A 24,607-nucleotide genomic window follows, 5' to 3' on the forward strand; every position below is an offset into this window, starting at 1 on the left:
GAAGTGGGAGGCCCGGCGGCTTCTGACTCCCGCCCTTTATCAGCCCACGACGTTTCCTGCGGCCCGCGCAGCCTAGACCCGCGGCGCCGGGACCCCAGGTCATCAGTGACTCATCGAGAGCCCGCCCTGGGGACACCCGGGCCCATGCCCCGACTCCTGCAAACGTGAACTCCTGCCCTCAGCCCAGCCCACACCTGGCTGGCAGGGCCACTCTGAGCCCCCGTCCCTGGGCCACCCACTGGCGTCTCCCCATCTTTTAATCCGTCCCTCCCTCCCCCATCCACAACCAGAAGGGCTGAGGTGCCCCCACCTCTTTGTGCCCCCCAGTTCCCAGTGCCTGTAGCCAGTAAGGTGGGCAGCCAGGGCTGCAGGGCCCACGGGGCTGACCACGAGCTCCTGCTCTGAGCACAAGACCCTCTGTGGCCACCCGCTTGCTCCCTCCCGCGGGCCCTGCTGTCCCCCAACCCCAAGGAGCACCAACACCACCACCTCTGGGGACCCCCAGTTCTCACCACCTCTCCCGGTGCAATCACCCAATCCCAGGTTGGCGGCCCACCTTCCTCTTCTGGTCTGTGTGGACCCCTCTTCCTCCAGGAAGTCTTCTGGACCAACCCCTACACCTCTCCTATCCTGGGGCCTCCCAGGGGATGCCTCCACTCCACAAAACTTGTCTCTGACCTTTACTGGGCCCCCAGACCCCCCCGCCACGGGAACCCAGACTCCGTCGCTCACGGGCAGACCCCTCCTCCCTCACCCCAGGGCACCCCTTGCCCAGTGCTCCTGGGGACACCGTGCGGGTCAGGATGGGAACTGAAGTGGGGGTGGGATGGGGCAGAGAGAGCACCGGGAGGTTCATCTTGGTCTGCACTCGCAGACCACCCGCTGGGCCCGATGTAAATGCTAAAGGAACCACCAGCTGTTGGGGTGGGCCCTTCCCAAACAAGTGCAGACCCCTCCCTGGAGCCAGGTCCTTGTGGCACTGACCCTCACACAGGCACAAGTGTGCACATGCAGGCTCACACCCTGCAGGAGGGTCCTCATGGCGCACACCAGCCATCCCACTCAGGCCCACCCTGCAGGGACGCCTGCAGGGTGACCAAGCAAAGACCCCTGCCACGTGCCACGCATTGCGGGGCTACAAGTGGGAGCTCTGCTCAGGGTGTGCCCACGTGTGCACGGCGCTCCTTTGCATGCTGTGGCCTGGCCCGTGACCACCATGCCACCTCCCCAAGATTCACATTCCCAGGCTGGGTCAGTGACCATCGTTGGGAAAGTCTGTCTCTGCCCAGGGCCAGGCTGGGGTCCACCAACCGGGGGGAGGGGTTGAGTGCCATCCACAGGCTGGTGAGCTCGGCGCCCAGCCCTCAAGCTGCCTCTCCATCACTGCAGGCCCTTCCGCCTGCTCCCCGGTGACAGCCACAGGGCCCTCCTGCTCAGCCCTGCCCGGTGCCCCGTCCCCCCGTGGCTCCCTCGCCTCTGCCCTGCACAGCAGCTCTGCTCATGCCCACCCCTGCTGCCGCACTTGCCCGCAGCATGGGGGCCGTTCCTCCCAGGGATTGTCCCCATCCCCATGGCCAACTGCAGACCCTCAGAGCTTCCGCGAGGTCTGCTGAGTAAGTAAACCCATGAACCGATGAACGGGGACTGTGTTTTCCAGAGCCCTGTGTGGCTGGAAGGGACACCCAGTAGGGGCTTGTGGGGAGAGAAAGCCAGAGGTGCAAGCCCCCCGGGAGGTCTGTCTGGGACCCCAGCCGCCTGCCTTCAGGTCCTGCCAGTGTGGCCCCCACTGACCCAAGCCCTCCCGCCCCGGGGCGTCCCCCCAGCCACTGGCTTAGCTCCGCAGCGGCTGAGGCTGGCAGCAGGGCCCACGGCAGCCAGGCCCCTGCTGAGTCCTGCACGGGCGTTTTCCCAGGCCCCACCAAGGCGGGCACCTGGCAGACGATGTCCTTATTCACTGCGGCCTCTGGGTGGGGGAGCAATTACTCAGTCTGCCTGGGGTGAAGGGCCCTGGTTGCCAAGGAAAGGACGGTCCCCACGCTGTCTAGCATGGCAGCACTGCCTCCAGCCATCCAGGCCTCCGGGGCTCAGCTGAGTGCTTGGCCTCTGCAGTTGCCCCTGTGACGTGTGGCAGCCCACCTGCCTGCCACAAGCCTGCCCAGCACCTACCCCACCGCAGCCTTCCACTGGCCTCGCCAGGGCTGAGGCAGCAGTGACGGCTGGGTCCCACCATCCTGGCCCCCTGCCCTCCCAGGACCCAGGTGGACCATTGTGTGATGGCTTCCTGAGCCAGGCTCCTCTAGAGGCAGGAAGGTCAGACCGCCTCGCCTCTGCCTCCGCCCACAGCCCCTGGGAAGGGCCCTGGCGGTCAGGGCCTGAGGCCCGCAGCCTTGGAGCCCGACTCTCGGACCCCACCCCTTGCCAGCCTGGCTGGGGCCAAGGCCTCCCCAGGGACTAGCCGGCCCTCCAGGCACGTAGGCCAGGACGACGCGGGTAGGCGCCAACCAGCCGGGGCAGCTGCCGCCTGCCTGCGAGCGACCCTGACTCGGGAGCCCCTGCCCCCAGGAGATAATGCCATCGGTGCCCCCAGCCAGCCGGTGTGCACGTGCAGGGAGCCGGCTGTCCTGTGGATGTGGCCACAGGGAGCTGGGAGAGTGTCGGGAGGACCCCTGGGCGGGGCCGGGGGCCGAAAACCCAAGGCCGTGAGGCAGACAGCCACCCCCGCCCCCCTCCCAGGGACGGACAGGCAGGAGCCGCCCCGGAGCCCTGCTGGCCCTGCCGGTCCTGGGGCGCCCCCTGCTGCCCGGGGCTGGCCCTGCAGTGTGGCAGCGGCGGGGGCTCCCTGGAGGCACAGGTGGCTGGGCGGAGGGTCCGGATTCAGGGGGTTCACTGGGCCCCGAGGCTGAGACGAGCGGTGGCCGGAGCCTGGCAGCGGAGCCTGGGGTGACATGCAGGCCCACGGCCGGGCATGGGCCGCTTTCTGTCCACACTGATCCCCACGGTCTTGCGGGGCAAGGGGGTCTTCAGCCCAGGAGAACAGGGTGGGTGTGTGGAAGACGGCGAGCCTGGGGCACCCACGCCGGTGGGGGTGGCACCGAGACGGGGTGCCGGGGGCAGAGCCGTCCTGGCCCAGCAGCCACTGGACGGTGTCAGAGAACAAAGACACTGAACGGGGCTTGCGACTCCAAAGGCAGCCTTTATTGCGCAGGGAGCAGCGTCCCCAGGGTCTGTGCTGGGCCCCACCTGGGGCCTGGGAGGCGGAAGCAGGACACTGGCCTGGCAGCCTGAGGGTGCCCGGGCGGAGGTGGCCATGGGGCTGGGCCCCTTGAGGCAGGGTGGGTAAGTCCGCCCCCCGGTGACCTGGGGCCTTCAGGGCAGCCCCAGCCTGGGGACGGGGAACTTCCTTGCCCTCCCGGGGCCCCCTCAGCCCAGAAGGGACAGGAGTCCCTCTCCCGGTCCCAGACTCGTGGCCCTCACTTGGCCAGCGCTCCAGCCCGCCAAGGAACAGATGGAGGACCAGGGTGTGGAGACAGCAGAGGGGTTCAGGGAGGGCGAGCGCTGAACAGAAGGAGGGCATCGGCCTGGGGCGGGAAGACAGGGAGGGTTGGTCTGCACCTCGCCCAGTGCTGAGCCGTGGGAGCAGCGTTTGTGGGGCTGCCAGGGGGCAGGGCACAGTGGGCGCTCAGGCTGGGCTCTACCAGAGAGGGTGTCAGGGACCCTGGTTCTCAGGGGCCCCCCAGAAGCCGCCCCTCCTTCAGAGAGACCCCCCAGCGCCAGCAGGGGCCATGGTGGCAGAAGGCAGCCACCAGCCCTACTGCCTGTCTGGAGGCCTGGCCCAGCTGGACATGACTGTGGGAGCCAGGAGAGCGTGGGGAGCCACTGGGAGAGGGGCAGGAATGCAGGCCGGGGCCCGGACAAGCTGGCTCAGGATGGGGCTCCTTGCCACCTGCAGGCACTGGGGGCGTCTCAGGCCTTTTCCCCCTTCTTGGGGGGCCTGAGGCAGCGAGTGGCATGACGCCATGGCCCATCCAGTCCCGCCAGGAAGGGCGCCCATGGTCCCGACTCCGTGGACCAGAGGGGCGGGAAGGGTACGAGGTCCCGGAGCACAGCGTGGGCTGGGTGCCACATCCTCTGTGGACACCCCGCGGCACCTCCAGGCCTCGGGCCCCTGAGCTCAGCCCCGCTGGGGGCAGACCTGGGTCTCGTCAGAGCCCGGGATCCGGTGCCCTGATGGTGCCCCAGGGACCCGGGTGGAGCAGCGTGAGCAGCAGTGGCGTGTCCGTGCACAGGTGTGCACTGTGGGCGTGCAGGCCCTGCAGGCCTCTCCCGGCAGGCCCTCCCACCCCCAGGCTGCTGGGGGACAAGCTGGGAAAGAGACTGACGGGGAGAGCAGGATCCCCGGAGGAGGGGCAGGCAGGGGGCCTGGAGACCCTGGCCTCAGGCTGGAGGACGGGCAGGGCATGTGGCGGGGACAGGCCGCCCTGGCCCCAGTGGACACAGGCTGCCTCCCCTAGCTGCTCCCGGCACCGTGCAGAGCCTGGTGGCCAGTCGCGTGCCCTGCTCGGGCGAGCGCCCACAAACGACTCTGCTGACGTCAACCTGAGTGGGCGCAGCTGGGGACCCAGCCTCCACACCCCGTGCCTCGCCCGCAGCCGCCCTGCGCATTCTCCTCCCTGGATGTGCTCGGCCGCTCCCCTGCCCCTGGCTCAGCAGCCTCTCCTCTGCAGGCAGGCCTGTCCACCCATCCCCTGGCCCACAAGGCCATCAGCCCCTCCTCTGTGAAGGAAGCTCCAGCGAGGGTGGCCTGCAGGCTGGCCTCCTGCCCACCTCCCAGGGAAACGCCCAGCCAGACCTGTGTCTAGAACACAGCATGCACGGCCTGGGCGCCCCCGACAGCCGCCAGCTCCCCCCTCCACCCGGAGTCTCCCGGGCTCCGGCCCAGCGCAGCACCTGCTCCCTGTGCAGTGCAGGGCCCCCTGTCCACGAGGCCCTCTAAGAGCCTCTGCAGGGGCCCAGGGCCTTCCTGTGAGGGTGGGTGTGTCACTGGTTCCCCAGCTGACAACCGGGTGCCTGTGGAGCCTGTAGACCCAGCACCCCGCCTAACCTCGCTCCTCCAGGGAGCCAGACAGAGCTGCAGACCACACACTCGGCGAGTTTTGGCTCAAGCAACGATCTTTGTGTTTCACCAGCCCACCTTCCACTCCCGCCAGCCAGGTGCCCTGGGGTCCTGGCCGAGGGGCACGGCGAGGGCCTCGAAATCCCCCAGTGAGCCGTGATGCCCTCTGGGGTGGACGCCATGAGGTCTGCCCACCCAGGGTGGGGCCTGAGCCCTGGGGGCAGGCTGCTGTGGCTCTGCCACTGTGAGGGCAGGTGGCCGAGGCCAGCCTGGAGAGGCGGAAGCCCCCGTGGACCCCTTGTGGACGCCCCCGCGCAGCCACGCCCGAGGCCAGGGCAAGGGCTCTGGGCCTTCCAGCAGCAAGGCTGGCCCAGGTTCCAAGTGCCGCCAACAGAGGGCCTCTGCCGGCCACGCCTCTGAGGACAGGGACCCAGGTGCAGCTCGGGTGGGAGGTGCCCAGACAGCTGCGCATGCGCCTGACAAGCGGGGCTGGGCAGACTGTGGGCTCTTCGGTGCACGTCTGTGGGGTCCCCAGTCCCGGGCACAACGGGGAGGGCCTGGCTGGGCGTCAGCTGGACACAAAGTGCTTCTCTCAGACGCGGCAAAGAGATGAGGGGCGCAGGCTCCCAGCCCCCGGGGCAGAGCAGGGTCCAGACCCCGCTGGGCCTCCACGAGCCTGGACACGTGGCTGGGCCTCCCTGGGCCGCAGTTTCTCTCCACAGGATGCGGCAGAGCAAGGGTTCCTGGGCCACAAGACCCAGCTGTGCCGAGAAACACACACGCTCCTCACGTTGCTCAGATCAGGATCCCAACAGCGAGGGCCATGAGGTCGCCGGCGGCTGTGCGTGAAGGCCGCTGGGCAGCAGGGCGCCCGTCTCATCACCGAGTCTTGCTGCTCACCGGGGGCTCACCCTCAGGAGCCAGTGGCGGGGCCACCAGCGGACGTGCCGGACGTGAGATCACCTCAGTAGCCATCATCATCATCCCCGTCACAGCCGTAATCTGCAGAGTGCAAGGCAGTAACCACGGGGGATGAGGCCCGCCACCCCAGGGTGAGCGGGACCCCCGAAGCGCCCCCCATGGCCCCACCGCCAGCCCTGCGGGCCCTGCCCCCAACGATGTGGCCTCGCCGAGCGCCCGCCTGCACACACCGTTGCCGCCCATCATCTGCAGGGCGCTGACGCAGGGCTCTCCGTCCTCCTCCTCTGCGTCCTCCTCCTCCGCGTCCTCCTCCGCGTGGTAGGACACAGGCCCGCTCTCCACCACGACCACTGCGGGCCTGACACGCTCGGCCTCCAAGGAGTGGGCGCTCGGGAGTGAAGCCTGCAGGTGAGGCGAGGGGCTGGGCAGGTGCGGGCAGGCTCCGGGCCGCTGGGGCAGGGCCGCCCAGCTGCAGGGCCTCGGCTCCCAGGGCCCGGCCCCTCTGCCTGGGTGGGCGCACCCTCCAGACACCGTGTGGGCACCCTCTTCCCCAAGGACCCCAGCCCTGGCCCCACCCCCCGTCAACACACCTCTCCAAGTGCCACCTTCTTCGCCGGCTGCGTGGACACCAACGGCCGCAACCTGGAACAGCGCACAGCGAGGCAGCCTCAGCTCAGGGCGCGCCTCCACCCGGAAGGACACGGCCCAGAGAGGCCTGCCTCTGACTGCACCTGGCCGGGCGCAGAGGCCAGGGACGCTGGCCCTGTCCCCAGGGCCCTCAAGCGCTGGCCCCTCACCCCCGGAGCATCCCACAGCCGCCTCCTGCACCCAGGCCTGGCCACCCTCCACTCACTCCGACCCCGCGGGCTGAGCAGGTCGCTGGACAGGCGGGCCGCCCTCTTGGCCTGCTCGCGTCCACGCAGGGCACAGCGGGGAGCGGCTGAGACCCTCAGGCCGCAGCCACCGTCGTCCTGCCTGCACTGCGCTGGACACACCCACAACGGACCCCAGAAGAGCTTCCAGCGGTGGACACCCTTCAGTGGGGGTCTCTGGCTAGGCCGTGGGCAGCCTGCCCCGTCAGCAGCAGGGGCTCAGGGCTCTCACGGGAGCCCTGGCTCCCCGCGGTCCTGGCCAGCGGCCTGGAGGGGAGGGCGGCAGGCGAAGGTACGGCTGTGCCCAGGCTCCTTGGCAAGGGCTGCCCCATAGGCAGGGTGCATCAGCGGAGCAGGAGGAAGGCCAGAGGGGCAGGTCTACATCTCGGGCACCCCTCTCGACGCACCCTACAGCCATTCGCATGCCGCCCCGCGGGTGGCCAGGCCTCTAAGAGGGCCCGCAGGCACCAGGGATGCTGACGGAGGAGGGGGAGGGTGGGGTCAGCCCCACAGAGCCCAGCACCACCTGCCCCCTGGGAGTGGCCGGGTTGGGGCACGCCGACCAGTCTCGGGCCTGATGGGAGCCCAGGGGGCGGGCACGCGGAGCTGCCTGGACCTGTCCACGCAGGGCGGCCCACGGCCCCAACGAGGAGGGCCCCATGGCCGCGCCGCTGTCTTCCCCCAGCCCCGCCGGCCTCGTCAGTGGTCTCCTCTCCCAGGGTGGGGTACTGCGGGGGCTTCCAGGAGCCCCTGGGTGGGGAACAGGCCCGGCGCCCCCCGTTTCTTCAGTCAGGACTGTCTCTGATGCTGTGGGCCCCGTCCAAAGCTGGACCCCCACTCAGCTCCCCACCAGGGTGGCAGAGCTCCGGACACCAACACTGGTTTCTGGCACACGGGTGGTGAGCGACCTCAGCCTGCCCCCCAGGCCCATCCGGTACGGTACCTTTTGCCCGCGCTGGTCGAGGGGTCAGGCCGGCTTCTCCTGGAAGACGTCTTCCGCCGCGACAGCCTCCGGGCACTGGTCCACTCCGGGGGCCGGGCGGCCTCCCCCTGGGGGCCCGTGTCCTCCCCAGGAGGGGGGCCGTGCTCCCGGGGCGGGGGGCCGTCCTCCCCGGGCGGGCCACCCCCCGCGTCCAGGCCTCGCAGCACGCTGTAGTTGATCTTGCTGGAGATCTTCTTCTGCTCCAGCATCTTCTCGATGGCCTCCCCGGCCGTGCTGGCCTGGATCGGCTCCCGGCGCTTGCAGGACTTCTTGGGCTTGAGGGAAACACAGAAGTTACGCTTCCTGTGGGCCTTGGTTCTATGAACCAGACAGGTGCCAGTCAGGACGTAGGGGGCATCAGCTGGACTCCTGGGAAGGAGACTCACGCCGTCAGGGCTGGCTGGGGCCTCTCACCCTCCCCAGAGAGACGGGCCCCTGGGTGGCTGGCACTGCCCTCTGCCCACCGAGCAGCCCCCAGCCGTCCTGCACCTCAAGCGGGACCACCCAGCAAGAGGCTGACAGCACAGCCCAGAGGCGAGGCACGGCTGGGGCCCCTGTGTGCAGGGTAGGGGGGCGCTCACCTTGTGCTCCTTGTAGATACCCAGCTCTCTCTCCTTTGCAATTCTCGCTTCTTTCTCTGAAAGACCAAGGAGTGGGGTCAGCGATGCCCGCGTCCCAGGCACCTGGGCGGGCACTGGGAGGGCACTCACCCTTCTGCTCCCGCAGGTACTCGGCATTCTCCCGCATCCACAGCTCAGCCTTCACGCGGGCTTCTGCCTCGTTCAGGATGTACTGGGGCAGAGCACAGGGTCACTCAGAGGGCACGCCCAGAGCTCAGCCTCAAGCGTGCCCGCTTCGCGCATGCCAGTCAGGAAGCAGGCCTCCGATCCGAGAAGGAACGTGTGCAGAGTCCGGGCTGACGGCTCGCCATACCCTGCCCTCCCTAGGCCAGCCTGGGGGCTGCACCCTCCCCAGCAGCTCGCAGGCCCCAGGCACAGGAGCCAGGGCAGCCAGACTGCAGGCTCGAGGGTCCCAGAAAAGGAGCTGCGCTGACGGCCACGACACCAGCTGAAGAACCGGCGGCGGCCGCAGGCCCGAGGCAACTGGTGACAAATCAGGGGAAGGCTTCCCGCTGCCCGTGGGTGAGCACCGCCAGGCAGCCTCCTCAGAGCCCACCTGGCTTCCCGCTGCCCGTGGGTGAGCACTGCCGGCCAGCCTCCTCAGAGCCCACCTGCACAGCGGGCCTTGGACCTGGGACGTGGAGGTGCAGCCCCAGCCCACGGGCCCCCATGGGTGCAGCCCCGGCCCCCGCCCCAGCCAGCCTGCCCCGGGAGGCCCCACGAGCAGGCAGCACCTACCCGGTCGATTTCGAGGTCGTCGATGCCGCTCAGGTCCAGCTCCCCGTCCCCGCAGGCGTCCTCTGGAGGGAAGCACAGGCTGGACTCAGGCTCGGCCTCCCGTGGAAAGGCGCACAGCTCACCCAGGGCGGCTCGGGGCCTGGGGCAAGGCCAGGGCGGCTCCAAGTCGCGCCCACCGTGCTGCTCCCAGGGCCTCATGGAGGAAGCAACGCTGACCCGGAGCAGACCCTGTCCTCACGCTCCTTAAGGAGGAGCTTCTCAACAACGTTTCTGGGTGGGGGCCCCAGGGAGCCTCCATGACCATGCTGAGGACCCCCCACACCTGTGGGCCGCCGCCCGCCTGCCCCTGCAGGGCCAACGGTGCCCTCCGTGCAGCCCAGAAACAGGGGCGCCCCCTGTCAGTGCCCGCCCCTCGCTGCCCGCAGTGGGGCCCTGCTCTCAGCTCCAGCCAGGACGGCCTCGCTCTGCCCCCGGGCCCCCATGTGAGCCCGCTGCCCGGTGCCCTCGCACAGCAGCCCTGGGGGGTGCAGCCTGCTAGTGCCCAGCAGGCGGGCCAGGTCTGCGTCAGGCCCCCATCCACTCCCAGGGCAGGGGCACCCACAGGGCACAACGGGGGCATCGGGCAGCGTCCCGCTCGTGAGGTCTCCTCACACAGAGGCTGAGCCCTCGGTGCCCAGGGAGAGGAGGTCATGCTTGCATGAGACACAAGGGACCCAGGCCTGCCTTCCTCATGGGGAGGGCCCCGCGGGCACCAGAGCCCAGCAAGCAGTACCCATCTGTCCAGTGGAGAGGCTGCCCTCGACCGACACCTCCCCACCAGGCCGACGCAGGGGACAGGCAGGGGTGCCAGTCTGCCCCAGTGGGCCCCCTGTGACACATGGCTTTGGCTTCCTGCACTGAGGGGCAGGAAGGAGACTGGCCACAGCCCACCATACTGCGGGCCCAGGCCGGTGCAGGAGGGCCGCGGAGACCCTGCAAGTGCTCCGGGCACCCAGCTGTCAGCACAGCCCCTCCCGAACCCGCCCTCACACAAGGCTGCCCCTCAGCAGCTCCCACGGCGGGGGGCGGGGCCATGACCCAGATGGGAACGCCCTTGCCCGCCCCCCAACCCCCAGCACTCACTGGGCTCGTGGCTCGGGGAGGAGATGCACTCTCGGATGGAGTCCGAGATGCCCAGGCTGGCCGCTGTGGGCAGAGGTCCGAGCAGGGACTCCAGCGCCGGGGGCCTCCTGCCCTCCTCGGGGACCCCTGCCGCCTCTGAGCTGCCGGGGACACTGCCTCCGAGCAGCTCCTGGTAGAAGTCCTTGTTCAGGTGGCTGGCCGCAGCCTCCAGCTCCTCGTCCTCGGTGTCCTCCTCCCCACACAAGCTAGACGTGGAGTCCTCAACGGAGCCTAGGACACAAGTGCACATGCCCCCCGTCAACCAGGCAGGAGGCCAGAGTGCCGCCCGGGGAAGAGCGTTTCCACACAGCCGCACACATTCCCAACGGCGGGCCTGGCCCCAGGGCGCCCACACCACACACGCAACGCCAAAGCCAACTTACATCAGACACGAACCTAACAGCTGCGCGTATAAATGTTTCTGAGAAAAGATGGGAGATAGGAAGAAATGCTGACTCCAGCATCGATATATCAGATTTCATCAAAGATGGGAACTCTACTTTGAAAGACACTGTTTAGGAAGACAAAAAGACAAGCTGCAGACTCATCTACAAATCACATGTTTGACAAGGACTTGCCTCTGGAATGTGTGAACACCTCTGAAAATACAGCCCCGTCACAGCTGGGCGAACGATGCAAGCAGAGACCAGCAGAGGCGTCGCGGGCGGTCACAGGCACGTCACCATCACGACAGGCGCCTGCGGCCACGGCCACAGCGCAAGGGCCGACGCCACGCACCTGGGGCTGTGCGTCGGGAAGCAGCTTCTGAACCACCCGACCACGTCTCCCTGACCCAGCAACGCCACTCCCCCACATTTACCCTCGAGAAAAGCAAGCAAAGACTGACGTGAGTGTTCACAGTGGTTTACACGCAACTGTCCAAGACTGCAAATGACCCGGATCCTTTGTGTGGATCACAACAGACTGCGGAAAACTCTTAAAGAGACGGGGTACCAGACCACCTGACCTGCCTCCTGAGAAATCTGAATGCAGGTCAAGAAACAACAGTTAGAACTGGACATGGAACAACAGACTGCTTCCAAATAGGTGAAGGAGTACATCAAGGCTGTATATTGTCACCCTGCTTATTTAGCTCATGCGCACAGTACATCATGAGAAACGCTGGGCTGGATGAAGCGCAAACTGGAATCAAGACTGCCGGGAGAAATATCAATAACTTCAGATACGCAAATGACACCACCTTTATGGCAGAAAGCGAAGAGGAACTAAAGAGCCTCCTGATGAAAGTGAAAGAGGAGAATGAAAATGTTGGCTTAAAACTCAACATTCAGACAACTTAAGATCATGGCATCTGGTCCCATCACTTCATGGCAAACAGATGGGGAAACAATGGAAACAGAGGCTTCATTTTTGGGGGGCTCCAAAATCACTGCAGATAGTGACTGCAGCCATGAAATTAAAAGATGCTTGCTCCTTGGAAGAAAAGCTATGACCAACCTAGACAGCATATTAAAAAAGCAGAGACATTAGTTTGCCAACAGAGGTCTGCCTAGTCAAGGCTATGGTTTTTCCAGGAGTCATGTATGGATGTGAGAGTTGGACCATAAAGAAAGCTAAGAGCTGAACAATCGATGCTTTTGAACTGTGGTGTTGGAGAAGACTCTTGAGAGTCCCTTGGACTTGAAGGAGATCCAACCAGTCCATTCTGAAGGAGATCAGTCCTCGGTGTTCATTGGAAGGACTGATGCTGAAGATGAAATTCCAATTCTTTGGCCCCTTGTTGCAAAGAACCAACTCTTTTGAAAAGACCCTGATGCTGGGAAAGATTGAAGGCAGGAGGAGAAGGAGACGACAGATGAGATGGCTGGATGGCATCCCCGACTCAATGCACGTGAGTTTGGGCAGGCTCTGGGAGTAGTTGGTGACGGACAGGGAGGCCTGGTGTGCTGCAATCCACAGGGTCACAAAGAGCTGAGCAGGATTGAGAGACTGAACTGACTTCCACTCAGGACCGGACGCTTGGGACCCCTGCCCCAGCAAGGACTGACAGGCGATGGACCTCTCAGAGTAACAGCACTGAGTGAAAAAGCCAGAGAAGAAACGATCCCGCTCACAGAAAATTCTAGACACGACTAACTTCCAGCCGCGGGAGGCAGCTGCACGCTGGCGTGGGCGCCCTCGCGGCCCCTTGCCTGGAAGCCCGACCTGCCACCGCCTGTATCGTCAGCAGCCCGTGGGGCGGCCGGCAGAGCTGGGACACTGGCCACCCACTCGGCCGCCTCGGGGCCTTCAGAGCTCAGGGCCCGGCACACACGTAGTGTGGCCTCTGGAGGGATGGACTTGACGGTGTATGTGGCCCTTCCTCCCCCACCGGTCCCCCAGCACCCGGCCTCCTCTCCTTGCTGCGGAGCTGCGGTTCCCCCCAGGCCGGCCATCCTGCAACAGGGCGGAGCCGCTTGGAAGCCAGGGGTCAGAGGAACGAGTCCACACCCAGGAAGGCAGACCAGGAGCAAGGGTGGGGTGGGACGTGGAGACAGTCCCAGTAACCAGCGGCGGGCACGGAGGAGGACATGTCCCCGATGCTCTGGTCAGGAGCAGCCATGAGAAGCTGGACCTGGAGCAGACCGGCGGTCCCTCAACAGCACTTGGTAAGCGCAAGCAGGGAGAGCGAGCCCAGCCCTGTGGCTGCGTGGCTGCAAGCAGGTGCTGGCTCAGAATCAGAGGCCTCCAGAGACCACGTGAAGAAAACCCGTGGACAGAACACACGCTTCCCGAGGCCCAGGGAGCGCCTTGTGAAAGGCGCGTGAGCAGACACAGGGGAGCCGGGCCCTCGTGGGGAGAGAGGTCCAGGCTGGGCCGGAGAGCAGAGCCCCACTGTGTCCAGAGGGGGACACGGGCTGGGGGCGGGGAGGCAGGGTGCCAGGGCAGAGACCACCAGGCGTGCACGCAGGCCCATGGGGGCGCCCAGCACCGAAAACCAGCCAGCCTCGGCCGAGACCACCTCTGCCTTTGGGAGGGTCACACAGCTGACAGCGTGGACGGGGGGACACCCCATAGGACGCGGAGCCCAGCCCTGGTGGATGGAGCCCAGGGGGCCTGTTCCCCAAGCACCGCAGGCATCTCCAACCAACGGACCTGTGGCCACAACACGGTGGTGCCAAGGAGGGACAGAGCCAGCAAAGCACCCCGGCCCCAGGCGGCACGAGTGTGGGGCCCACCCCCACCGCTGGAGGAAAGTGGCAGGCTGGCAACCTCAGGGGGAGACGCTGCAGAGGTCAGAACTGAGGGCGGCAGTCGCCGGCACAGAGCAGAGAGGTTGCAGGGTGCACGAATCAGCGCAAGAGCTGCCTCAGTGGGAAATCGGTAACGAGCCCGGAAAACGAGGACAAGGCACAGCAGACACGAGCAGACAGCACAGGAAACCGCCAGAGAGAGAGCACCGTCGGAAGCGGCACGAGGCGCGCGGTGTTCACGCCGCGGACAGGGTGGCCCAGGCGTCCTGGGGGCACTGAGGCTGGCTGCAGGGCACCCAGGCCAGCGTGACCCTGGGCTGGGGGGAGGCTGGCAGTGGGAGGGGCCAGGCGCAGGCAGACTGAGGGCAGCTGCAGACACGGCGGGACTCACCGTCTTTCGTCAGGCTGGCGAGCGCTCCCTTGGCCTTGGGCCGACTGTTTTCTAGCTCAATCTCAATGGCATCCTGGTAGGTGGTTATTTCACCTGAAGCAATAAGTTAAAAGCAAAAAGTGATCATGAACTCCGTCCTGTAAGGCCCTGCAGCCTCTGTTCAGGGAGACGGGCGGTTACCTTCCACGGCCTCCAGCTGTTTCGACAGGACTTGTTCAAGCTGGAAAGGAAGGGCACGAGTTTAGTGACGGGTTAGACCAGGCCGCAGGCACCGCAGGCCTCTCGGCCCCGGGCAGGGCCCCACCCCGACAGGAGGGATGCAGCTTCAGGCCAGACACACGCTGGGCCCTGCAGGAAGGAAGCTTCCTGAGAACCAGTGCTGGAGCACCTGGGTGGCCTGGGGAGACCCCACGCACAGATGAGCGGACCTGGGGCCCAGGAGGGGTTGTGCCCGGTGCAGCCCACCCCGCCACCACCCCTCGACTGGTTTCAGCGCCCCATCCGCCTCTCCCGGGGCTCTGCACGGACGCACGCCCTCGTCAGTCTTCGTAACGAAGCCACTGTCTCAAAGGAAGAGCGGAGCGGCGAGGACAGAGGCCGTGTGCAGGGCCCACCTGCTTCAGCCGCAGCTTCCTCTGCCCAGCTGTGTAGGACGGGGGGTCACACTCCTCCTCCAAGTCAATCTTCATAAACTCGTCCACGGTCAGCTGACTGGTGGGCGTGTCTTCAAACTCTGTGAGCCTGAAGCACAGGGAAGAAAGGGAATCTGGCATCCCCGAGCAGCGTATTAACCAGCACCCAGTTAATGAAACACCCCTCGGGGGTCATGGGCCCCCAGCCCGGCGCCTGCACACACGCAGCTGTGCAGACGGGGCCCAGCAGCCTCTCGGTCCTGCTGACTGTGAAGGCTGGCTTCCCTGGGAGCCAAGGGCAGGGCCCCCAGGGAGACCCCGGGAAGGAGGCCCCCAGTCCCAGGCTGTCACTGCACACAGGGCTCCTGCGTGGCAGTGAGTCCAACCATGATCAACTCTTGCCCGTTTCCCACGTCCAAGTGTTTAATAGGAGAATCTATAAAGAGAACTAGAGGTCAAATAAGCAAACCGAACTCCCTCTGCTTTGAAAGCGGCCGTAGGACACCGTCTCAGCTGAAGCACAGCCATCGGGGCTCCCAACTCGGGGCGAGCGGGCTGCAGTGATGAGCGTGCCAGCGACTCGCTCACCCCAGGCTGAGTGGCGCTCCGGCTGGAGCAGCCGCAATGACCCTGGGAACTCACTGCCCAAGAAGCAGCTCCCTGGCTGCTCCAGGAAGGGACAGCGGCCGCCTCTGCAGGTCACGCTGGCTGCGCTGGCCAGGAGACGGGCACGGCCGCTCTCAGCACCAATTCCTGACCTGTGAGTCGGCGACCTCACAAGCCACTGGCCCCCTCAACCCCAGGTGGAAGAAAGGGGCTGCCACGTGGACAGAGACGCTGCCGAGGGGGCTGCCAGGACCCCAGGTGGGCCCAGAACCACCCACCTCTTGCGCAGAGTGGACTCGCACACCTTGACCACGCTGATGACCTCCTTGACGGTTCTCCGGAAATCATGCATTCTGGCTGCAACCAGAAGCGCTGGGGAGAAACACGGAATTCAGAAAGGGGACAACCCAGTGACCCCAGGAGCGTCCCTGGGCAGACGGCCGTGACCCACTGCGGGGGCTCCGCCGACACCAGGAGCGTCCCTGGGCAGTCCCCACTATGGGGGCTCCGGGAGCCGGGGTGGCACCAACTTGCTCTCCTCCTGCGGGAGGTGCTGCAGGCCCGTGCCTGTGAGAACGCCCAGGAGGGCTCGATGAGCTGCAGGCGACTACACAACAGTCTTAAAAACACAGAAGATGCTGCATCACAGTCTCCTTTCTTAAACGTAACAATTAAAATACACTTTGAGGATTTTGTGTAACCTCTCAAAGCAAACGTGTGCGCTGAGCTGACTTGCATGGGAACCTCGAGGAGAGACAGAGTGGGCGCCGGTGTGCTGCACATGGTGACCACAACCGGCTCCCCCGAGGAAAGACCTGGCTCTGGGCTGCAGGCTCGGAACCGGACATGCCCCTGAGCAACACTGACCCTGTGGGGCTGGGAGGGAGAGTGAGGGCCGGTGGGTGGCTCCAGGTCCCAGGGTGTCGGGAACAGCAGGAGGGTCGTCTGTGGGCACCTGCCAACCAGAGGGGAGCCCAGACCACAGTCCTGAGGGGAACAGGGAGCGCCCGGAAGGGAGCGGGGCGCTGCAGCAACGACTCAGCACGGCTGCGCCTCCAGTCAGGCCTCGGGTCAAGGCTGGGAAGCCTGGAGTCCCCTTGGCTTGAGGGTCCTGCCCGCTCCCCAAGGCCGAGGAGGCCAACAGGGAGCAGACAGAGCCCTTGAGGGCTGGGTTAGGACCAGGCAGGGGTAGCTGCGAGGCAGCTCTGGGGAGAATCCACCTGCAGCAGTCCGGCCCGCTGAAGGGTGAGCACAGACCACACTCGCACACAGCCGTGGGGCCCAGCCAGCCCAACCCCGCACGCCCATCCCCACGCTGCACGCCGATACCTGCCCCGCAGAGCCCCGAGGGGCGGCGGCCTGTGTGCATCCAGTCCCTCTTCATCCTCTGCAGCAGCCTCAGGGCCGTCATGGACACCTCATGGTTCTTTTCGCCGAACTCCAGCAGATGGGCAAAGCGTGGGATGTACAGGCAGGGGTCTGCGGAAGACACGCACCTCAGCGTGGCCCTGGGGAGACGCGCCCCTCTGCCCCCCAGATGGGGCCTCTCTCGCCCGTCTGCGGCACAAGCTCCCGGGGCCCCTTTTCCCTGACATGAGCCCTCGGGACAGGCAGCCTCAGGAGCAGCTGAGGACACTGCAGCTGGTGGGCAGGATGGGCGTACCCTGCCACGTGAGGTGGGGCCAGGCCTGCGTGCTCGCTGCTCAAGCCCCGGCAGAAGCACACAGGCCCGTGGGCTGCTTTGTGGGCATTCTGCGGATTTCCAGGGAGGCTGAGCAAATTCTTACACATTCATTTTCTGCATTTGCTCTTGTGGAGCAGCAGCTTAGGCCTTCTGCCTTCTCGTCTGTAAGAGTGTGTGTGCACCTCTTCAGTGAATGTCTCCCTCTTGCTAAGGGAGGCCAGCCTGGCTGGGCGGGATGGGAGCCACCGTACGCGCGCCCTCTCTGTGCTTACCAGCACCTTCCCCGCGCCGCTCTGGGCTCCAAGCGTCACAGAGCGAACAGAACCAGCTGAGCAACAAACCTGGCTAGCTGTCAGGCCTGCCACAGATAATGAGGAAACCATCCGGGGTTCTGTGACCGAGTCCTGGGCTGAGACCTCCTTTGGACACAATCATCAAGCAAGGCTGTGCTTCTCGGGGCATGGTGGAGGCCTGAGGAGCAGGCTCCAGGAGGGAGGCCCAGCAGAGAAGGGGCTGATCGGCTCCCCTCACGTGTCCGACAGCAGCGCAAGCAGCGGCGGCAGAGACCCCGGCCCTGACCAGCACCCAGCACCGTCCTCCTGGGCTCGGCTGCGTCTGTGAGGGCCCTGGGGGCGGCTCTGGCCCCGGGTGGCCCCGAGATCCTACAGGCAGCTCTTCCACCCTGTCAGCCGTGGCTCGCGGAAAGGACCGGGGAAGGCTTCTGAGGACGCAGACTGGCCGCCTGGAAGCAGCCCGGGTCCCGTAAGGCCCACGGGATCCAGGCAGGCCCTCTCTGCTCTGACGCCAAGACTGGCAGGAGCGGCACCTCCAGCCGATCCCGACAGCCAACAGTGCAGCCAGCAGCGCAGCCGAGCGAGCAAACAAGCAGGGGAGCCGCAGGGGACAAGGCGGAGCCCCGCAGGGGCGCTCTTCCGCACATGCCTCCCCCATGCTTGCTGTACACCCGGGGCAGGGAGGCGCTGTCCCTGCGACGAGGAAGGGAGCCCGGCCAAGGGGAAGCAGCCGCCCCCCGGCCCTCGCCGTCCTCAACAGACCCTCAAAGCGCCCAACCTCCTCCTCCTGTCTGCCCAGTGAGGTTCCCCTCCACTGCCTGTAGGACCCACCCACGGCCAGCTGGCCACAGCTTGTCCTCTGCCACTCCCAAGTACACTTCCTTTGCTGATGAGAGAGCTGGCTGGTTTAGGCTGACAGCAGGCAGCTACGACCACTTAACCCCTTCAAAAGACACTGTGCAAGCAGCATGGCAGAGTCACGGGGTCTAGGCAGTCTGGAGCTTCACCCACTTCCACTGTGGGTATGTTGGTTTGGAGTTTTGGGGGTGATTTGATTATGGGAAAAAAACATATATCTTAGAAGTATAACTACTAACATTTGTAAATATTTTTTAATAAAACAAAACATATCAGAACTGAGGATTAAATTACATGCGTGTTAAAAGATCTTATCTTGATTTGAGTATAACTTTGACACTGATTATTCCTAAAATAGAAAACCGTAAGCCTAAAAGTACTGGGAAAATTCAAGACAAATATGCCAGCAGCCTGGGGTAGGTGTGAAGTGGCTGGGGCATTTAATGTAGGGAAAAGAAGAAAAGCTGGGAGAAAATGAGAAGCCTCAAGTATAGATCACATGACAGAAGCTAAATTCCCTAGTGCTCAGACGCTCGGTCGTGTCCGGCTTTCTGTGGCTCCTCTGTCCATGGGATTTTCCAAGCAATAATACTGGAGTGGGTTGCCATTTCCTACTCCAGAAATTCCCTAGTGGGCTTGGACAAAAACGCTAAATCCAGGATGCAGTGTTCATAAGAGGCAGCTACAAGTAATGCAAAAGGTCAAGATCAAAAGGCCATTCTGGGCCCCTGAAGCAGGGTCACCAGGAGGAGAAGGGCAGCTGTGAAGGGCACAGCAACACAGGACCCAAGGCAAGGGAGGTGCGCAGGCCAGGGCGGGGGTGTTATGAGGGAAAGGACCCAACATCTTAAAGGACAGAGGACAGTCACACACCTGTAAGACACACGGACTCAGAAAGTACTAAATAAAGCAAAAACTGCTAGAAACAGACATTTCCACGCTTGATGTAAGATTTTAACATAACCACAGTGATGTAGGATTTTTAACACAAGTCTCTCATTCGACAGCATGGCTAGTGGGGGAAACACCAAACGGGAGACCGGAGCCACCACAGGCTCAGCGCAACCGCTGACTCCTAAAGGCAACGCCGATAAAGAGCGACCATCCTTTCCCACAGTCTGCAAAAGCTAGTGGGGGAAACACCAAACGGGAGACCGGAGCCACCACAGGCTCAGCGCAACCGCTGACTCCTAAAGGCAACGCCGATAAAGAGCGATCATCCTTTCCCAAAGTCTGCAGAAAAGTTTTAAAAACTGACCGTGTAGTAAAGAAACTCCCTGCTGCTGCTGCTGCTAAGTCGCTTCAGTTGTGTCCGACTCTGTGCGACCCCATAGATGGCAGCCCACTAGGCTCTGCCATCCCTGGGATTCTCCAGGCAAGAACACTGGAGTGGGTTGCCATTTCCTTCTCCAGTGCGTGAAAGTGAAGTCGCTCAGTCGTGTCCGACTCCTAGCGACCCCATGTACTGCAGCCTAACAGGCTCCTCCGTCCGTGGGATTTGCCAGACAAGAGTACTGGAGTGGGTATATACATAGATAAAACTGACTCATGCAGCTGTATACCCGAGTCACACAATACTGTAAATTAATGACACTTTGTCCCTTAACAGTATTAAATTTAAAAGAAAGTTAATTTAACCCCCCAGACTTCCTTGGTGCTCCAGTTGTTAAGACTACGTACTTCCAACCCAGGGGGATGCAGGTTCAATCCCTGGTTGGGAAACTAAGCTCCCTTCTGCCACCTGGTGTGGAAAAACAGCAACAACAGACCATATAAATGCTGCAAAGAGGACTAAAAAATGGGAAATGGAAATACTTCTTCTAAATAAAAAATATAGGTAAAAAGCAGTAATAAAGTAATGAAAAAACAAATGTTACCTTCACCAGGAAAGAATTTCAGAAGATAAAACGGAAAACAGTATGGTGCTGGTACAAAGACAGATACACAGGAGCAGTGCCACAGAGCCTCTGATGAGGATGTCAAGACTGCACAATGGGGGCAGGGTCATGTCTTCAACGAATGGTGCTGGGAAAATCAGATACCCATAAACAACAGAAAAAAGGTGGACCTCCACCTCACACATCACATACAAGTATCAGCTCCAAACGGATTAAAGATCTAACCGTAGGACATGAAACCGTCAGTCTCCTGGAAGAAATGAGAGGACGAGCATGATGTTGGAATGCAGACGACTTCCTGACCATGACAGCAAAAGGGAAAACAGACAGAAACAGGACTGGGACAAACCTAAGACCCTCCGTGAAGCAACGGAAACCCTTAAAAGAGTGAAAAATGCAACGTACAAAACGAGAGAACGTATCTGCAAATCACGGACTTCTCTTGTGGCTCCGAGGTCAAAGAGTCCGTCTGCAATGCAGGAGACGTGGGTTCGATCCCTGGGTCGGGAAGATCCCCTTGAGGAGGGTATGTCAACCCGCTCCAGGGCTCTTTCCTGGAGAATCCCATGACAGAAGAGCCTGGGGCGCTGCAGTCCGTGGGGTCGCAACGAGTAGGACACGACTGAGCAAGTAAAGAGCAACGACAAGCCCGCATATCTCCAGAACAGGCAGAGAACGGGCAAGTCTAAGGAATGACAAAACCACCCGATTCAGAAACGGACAAAGCAGCCGGAGAGACTTTTCTGCAGAGGCCCAGAGAGAACCCAGCGCAGCTGACGGGCTGCACCACATCACCGACCACCAGGGGCTGGAGGCCCCCCGCGAGGCAGCGCCTCACTGCACGGTCAGGACGGCGGCCCGTGGGGTCGTCGCGGGGCCCCTCTCGACCCTCCCGCACCTGCCCCTGCCCAGGACCGCCCAGCGGTCCAGCGGACGGCACAGGCGCCGAGGCTGTGCGCGCGGCGGGCCTGATAGGGGCACGGCCCCCACTCCTGGGTCTTGCGCAGAGACTGGCCGCGCTCAGACCAGCGGCGCCCCGGCCGGCGCCCTCATCCCCAACCCCGACCGCAAGGCCCGGTTCCAGCAAGTGCCCGCGCGGGGCGGGGCCAGGGGCACGTCGGCCGCGCGGGGCGGGGAGGGGCGGGGCCGCAGGCACGTCGGCCGCGCGGGGCGGGGCCGTGGCGCGACGTGACGCGCGGTGGCCGCGGCGGTGCGGGCTGAAGGCTCCGGCCGGCGGGCGGGGCGGCCCGAGGGAGCAGGTCCCGCCGCCCCGGGCAGGCCGGGACCCCGCGCGCGCGGCCGCCGCGGCCCCATGCTGCTGCCCCTGGCCTGCCTGCACGGCCGAGTGGCGCAGTGCCTCACCGCGCTCCTGGTGCTCGCAGAGCCGCCCCCGAGGCCCCGGCGCGGCGCGAGGGCTCACGGCGCGCCGCTCCCGCGTGCGGAGGCCGCCCTGCCCGCGAAGATGGCCGCGGAGCTCTACGCGCCCGCCAGCGCCGCGGCCGCGGCCGCCGCCACCGCCACAGACATCGCCAACAGCAATGCCGCCGCCGCCGCCGCCGCCGCGGGCAGGAAGGGCCGGCCCAGCGCCCCGCTGCCCGCGCCGCCGCCGCCCGCGCCCGCGCCGCCGCCGCCCGACAACAACAACCCGGAGAGCCCCAACTGGCAGTCCTTCCACCCGACCTTGCGCGAGAGGTGAGCCCGGGCCCACCCGCCCCGCCCCGCCCGCGCGGCCCGAGCCCGAGTGTCCTGTGCCTCTGCCCTTTGCAGGAACGCGCTGATGTTCAACAACGAGCTCATGGCCGACGTGCACTTCGTCGTGGGGCCCCCGGGCGCGGCCCGGAGGGTGCCTGCCCACAAGGTTGGTAGAGGTTCGGCCCTGTGCGCTCCCAAAGGCGACCGGCCGCCTCCGGAGGATGGACGGTCGTCTTCTGGGTGTGGCAGCCGCTGGGGGCAGGGAGGGCCCAGGGCTCAGGGCCGCGCTCTGCCTCTCTCGTCCACAGTATGTCTTGGCCGTGGGTAGCTCTGTCTTCTATGCCATGTTTTACGGCGACCTGGCAGAAGTCAAGTCAGAAATCCACATCCCCGACGTGGAACCTGCAGCTTTTCTCATCTTGTTGAAGTAAGTCTACCGCATGAGGGTGGGAGGATGGGGCGGTTCCTTGCTGTCTGGTTCTTCCAGCCAGCTGCCTGGAGCTTCCTGAAAGTCCACAAGGACAGATGGGCTCCTCTGCTGGGCCCTCGGTGCCCAGAGTGCCCGGTGCTGCCCATGACTCTGCCCCCATCCTGCCTAGGTACATGTACAGTGACGAGATTGACCTGGAAGCTGACACGGTGCTGGCTACCCTCTACGCTGCCAAGAAGTACATTGTCCCCGCCTTAGCAAAAGCCTGTGTCAACTTTCTGGAGACGAGTCTGGAAGCCAAAAATGCCTGTGTCCTGCTATCGCAGAGCCGACTGTTTGAGGAGCCCGAGCTGACCCAGCGCTGCTGGGAGGTCATCGACGCGCAGGCTGAGATGGCCCTGAGGTCCGAAGGCTTCTGTGAGATTGACTGGCAGACGCTGGAGATCATCGTCACACGGGAGGCCCTCAACACCAAGGAGGCCGTGGTTTTCGAAGCGGTCCTGAGCTGGGCGGAGGCCGAGTGCAAGAGGCAGGGCCTGCCCGCCACCCCTCGCAACAAGAGGCATGTGCTGGGGCCCGCCCTCTACCTGGTCCGGATTCCGACCATGACCCTGGAGGAGTTTGCTAATGGCGCCGCCCAGTCAGACATCCTGACACTGGAAGAGACCCACAACATCTTCCTGTGGTACACAGCAGCCAACAAGCCCCTCCTCGAGTTCCCCCTGACCAAGAGGAAGGGCCTCGCGCCCCAGAGGTGCCACCGCTTCCAGTCCTCTGCCTACCGCAGCAACCAGTGGCGCTACCGCGGGCGCTGCGACAGCATCCAGTTTGCCGTGGACAGGAGAGTCTTTGTCGCTGGGCTGGGCTTATACGGCTCTAGCTCTGGGAAAGCCGAGTACAGCGTGAAGATCGAACTCAAGCGGCTGGGGGTGGTCCTAGCGCAGAACCTGACCAAGTTTGTCTCTGACGGCTCCAGCAACACCTTCTCAGTCTGGTTTGAACACCCCGTGCAGGTGGAGCAGGACACGTTCTACACGGCCAGCGCTGTCCTGGATGGCAGCGAGCTCAGCTACTTTGGGCAGGAGGGCATGACGGAGGTACAGTGCGGCAAGGTGACCTTCCAGTTCCAGTGCTCCTCCGACAGCACCAATGGGACCGGGGTCCAGGGCGGGCAGATCCCCGAGCTCATCTTCTACGCCTGAGGCGCCCGGGGGCCAGCCACGCTGTGAGGGGTGAGCCCTGTCTCTGCAGCCAGCAAGGGACCGAGAGTGCAGGGAAGCAGGGGGCACTCTGCTCTGGCCGGGCCGCCCTTGCGGCCTGTCTCCTGTGTGTGGTTAGCCAGAGCCTGGGGTGTGACGCGGACGCCCCCCTCCCCAGCCAGAGCCTTGGTCCCTGAGCCGTGGCTGTCGGGCCGGCCTCACAGGCACCTCCTGTACAGTGGGGTGTGCATCTCAGGTGGAGGGCGGGTTTGGGGGTGCAAGGCAGGCCCCAGGTTCCCCTCAGTGTCGCCTCCCACCTGCTGTGAGGGCTCTGCCTTCTCTCTTGTCCTCTTGGATTCTATTCTAAGTGGTTCTGAGCTTAAGACCTTATCTTCAAATCCAAAACGGGAAAAGTCACTTCCAGTAGTTCACCTATTTAAGTGGATTTTCATAATAAAGTTTTAACAAAACAAGAACCACACACACGTGAATGACTGCAGGTCTCACGGGCCTGATGGCACAAACAGGTCAGCAAGCAGTCCCACGGACCCACCTGCCCGGGGTGTGCCCTCTGCTGGCAGCTGGGCCTCCACCCAGGAGGGTTTGCTTTCTGGACTGCAGCCAGACTACCCTGGAGAAAGGCATCAAGTCGTGTCTGCCTTCCAAACTGTCACTCGCCGCTCAAAGTCATCCCGTCTGGCTCTGATGTGGGGGCGGAAGCGGGGTTGGTTCTCTGCAGGGCTCGGGGCTCCAGCCCCCAAGAGCAGACCTGCCACCTCAGGGTCACGGGCAGCCTGTGGGCTCAGGCAGGCCCCTCGGGCCTCTTGCCTCTGTGCTCCTGCGCCACAAACTCCAGGCCACTTACTCTGTCCTTGGAAAACCTCAGCTTGATCCCAGAGGGATGCGCCGTGTCCCTCAGCACAAGCATAGAGCCCCGTCAGAGGAGGATGCCCGACCTAGTGGATCTCCGCCCCGGCCCCAGGGGACATCCTGGGCGGGAGGGGGGGTGGGGGGGGGGAGGGAGGCAGAACTACAGCGTCTGCCCACCCCCCAGGGCTCTGCATGCTACATCCTTAGTACAAGAAAATGTGCTTCTAGACACCCGTGGGCAACAGAGCAGTCCCTCCAGCCGACGGTAAAAGCGGTCCCCGTGGTGAAGCTCCCGTATAGGCCCACCCTGACGGAAAGGCTGGCTCGGTCCGCGGGGGCCTTGCCGTCCACGAGGCCCTTGTTACAGGGGTCCCACTCGCACCTGCCGGGGACTGACCGCGGCATTCTGCTTTCATGGGAGGCGGGTTCCAGGCACCAGTGGCCCCCCTGCGG

At 64.3% G+C, this 24,607-nt stretch overlaps 2 protein-coding genes across 9 annotated transcripts in view; one reads left to right on the forward strand and one right to left on the reverse strand.

Annotated features, from left to right (window-relative positions):
- Window positions 1–3,173: 3,173 nt before the first annotated feature.
- BRF1 (BRF1 general transcription factor IIIB subunit) overlaps window positions 3,174–24,607 on the reverse strand; it is a 53,204-nt gene continuing 31,770 nt past the window's right edge. For 6 of the 8 annotated variants that reach the window (XM_070775895.1, XM_070775888.1, XM_070775890.1 and 3 more), the window contains 13 exons: window positions 16,560–16,709; window positions 15,509–15,602; window positions 14,607–14,733; window positions 14,173–14,212; window positions 13,993–14,085; window positions 10,369–10,638; window positions 9,247–9,308; window positions 8,599–8,680; window positions 8,470–8,525; window positions 7,850–8,163; window positions 6,625–6,676; window positions 6,265–6,436; window positions 3,174–6,115 (listed from right to left, as the gene is read on the reverse strand). In XM_070775895.1, coding sequence (XP_070631996.1) covers window positions 6,078–6,115; window positions 6,265–6,436; window positions 6,625–6,676; window positions 7,850–8,163; window positions 8,470–8,525; window positions 8,599–8,680; window positions 9,247–9,308; window positions 10,369–10,638; window positions 13,993–14,085; window positions 14,173–14,212; window positions 14,607–14,733; window positions 15,509–15,602; window positions 16,560–16,709 — 1,550 coding nt within the window. In that variant the 3' untranslated portion in view covers window positions 3,174–6,077. The other 2 variants (XM_070775891.1, XM_070775892.1) reach the window with 2 other exon arrangements.
- BTBD6 (BTB domain containing 6) lies at window positions 21,153–23,760 on the forward strand. Its single transcript, XM_070775896.1, has 4 exons — window positions 21,153–21,655; window positions 21,731–21,821; window positions 21,964–22,082; window positions 22,255–23,760. The coding sequence occupies exons 1-4, from the start codon at window positions 21,276–21,278 to the stop codon at window positions 23,285–23,287; spliced, it is 1,623 nt and encodes a 540-aa protein (XP_070631997.1). The 5' UTR covers window positions 21,153–21,275; the 3' UTR covers window positions 23,288–23,760.

Source organism: Bos indicus, chromosome 21 (genome assembly GCF_029378745.1).
Source record: "Bos indicus isolate NIAB-ARS_2022 breed Sahiwal x Tharparkar chromosome 21, NIAB-ARS_B.indTharparkar_mat_pri_1.0, whole genome shotgun sequence".
In the NCBI taxonomy this organism is placed as follows: Eukaryota; Metazoa; Chordata; class Mammalia; order Artiodactyla; family Bovidae; genus Bos; species Bos indicus.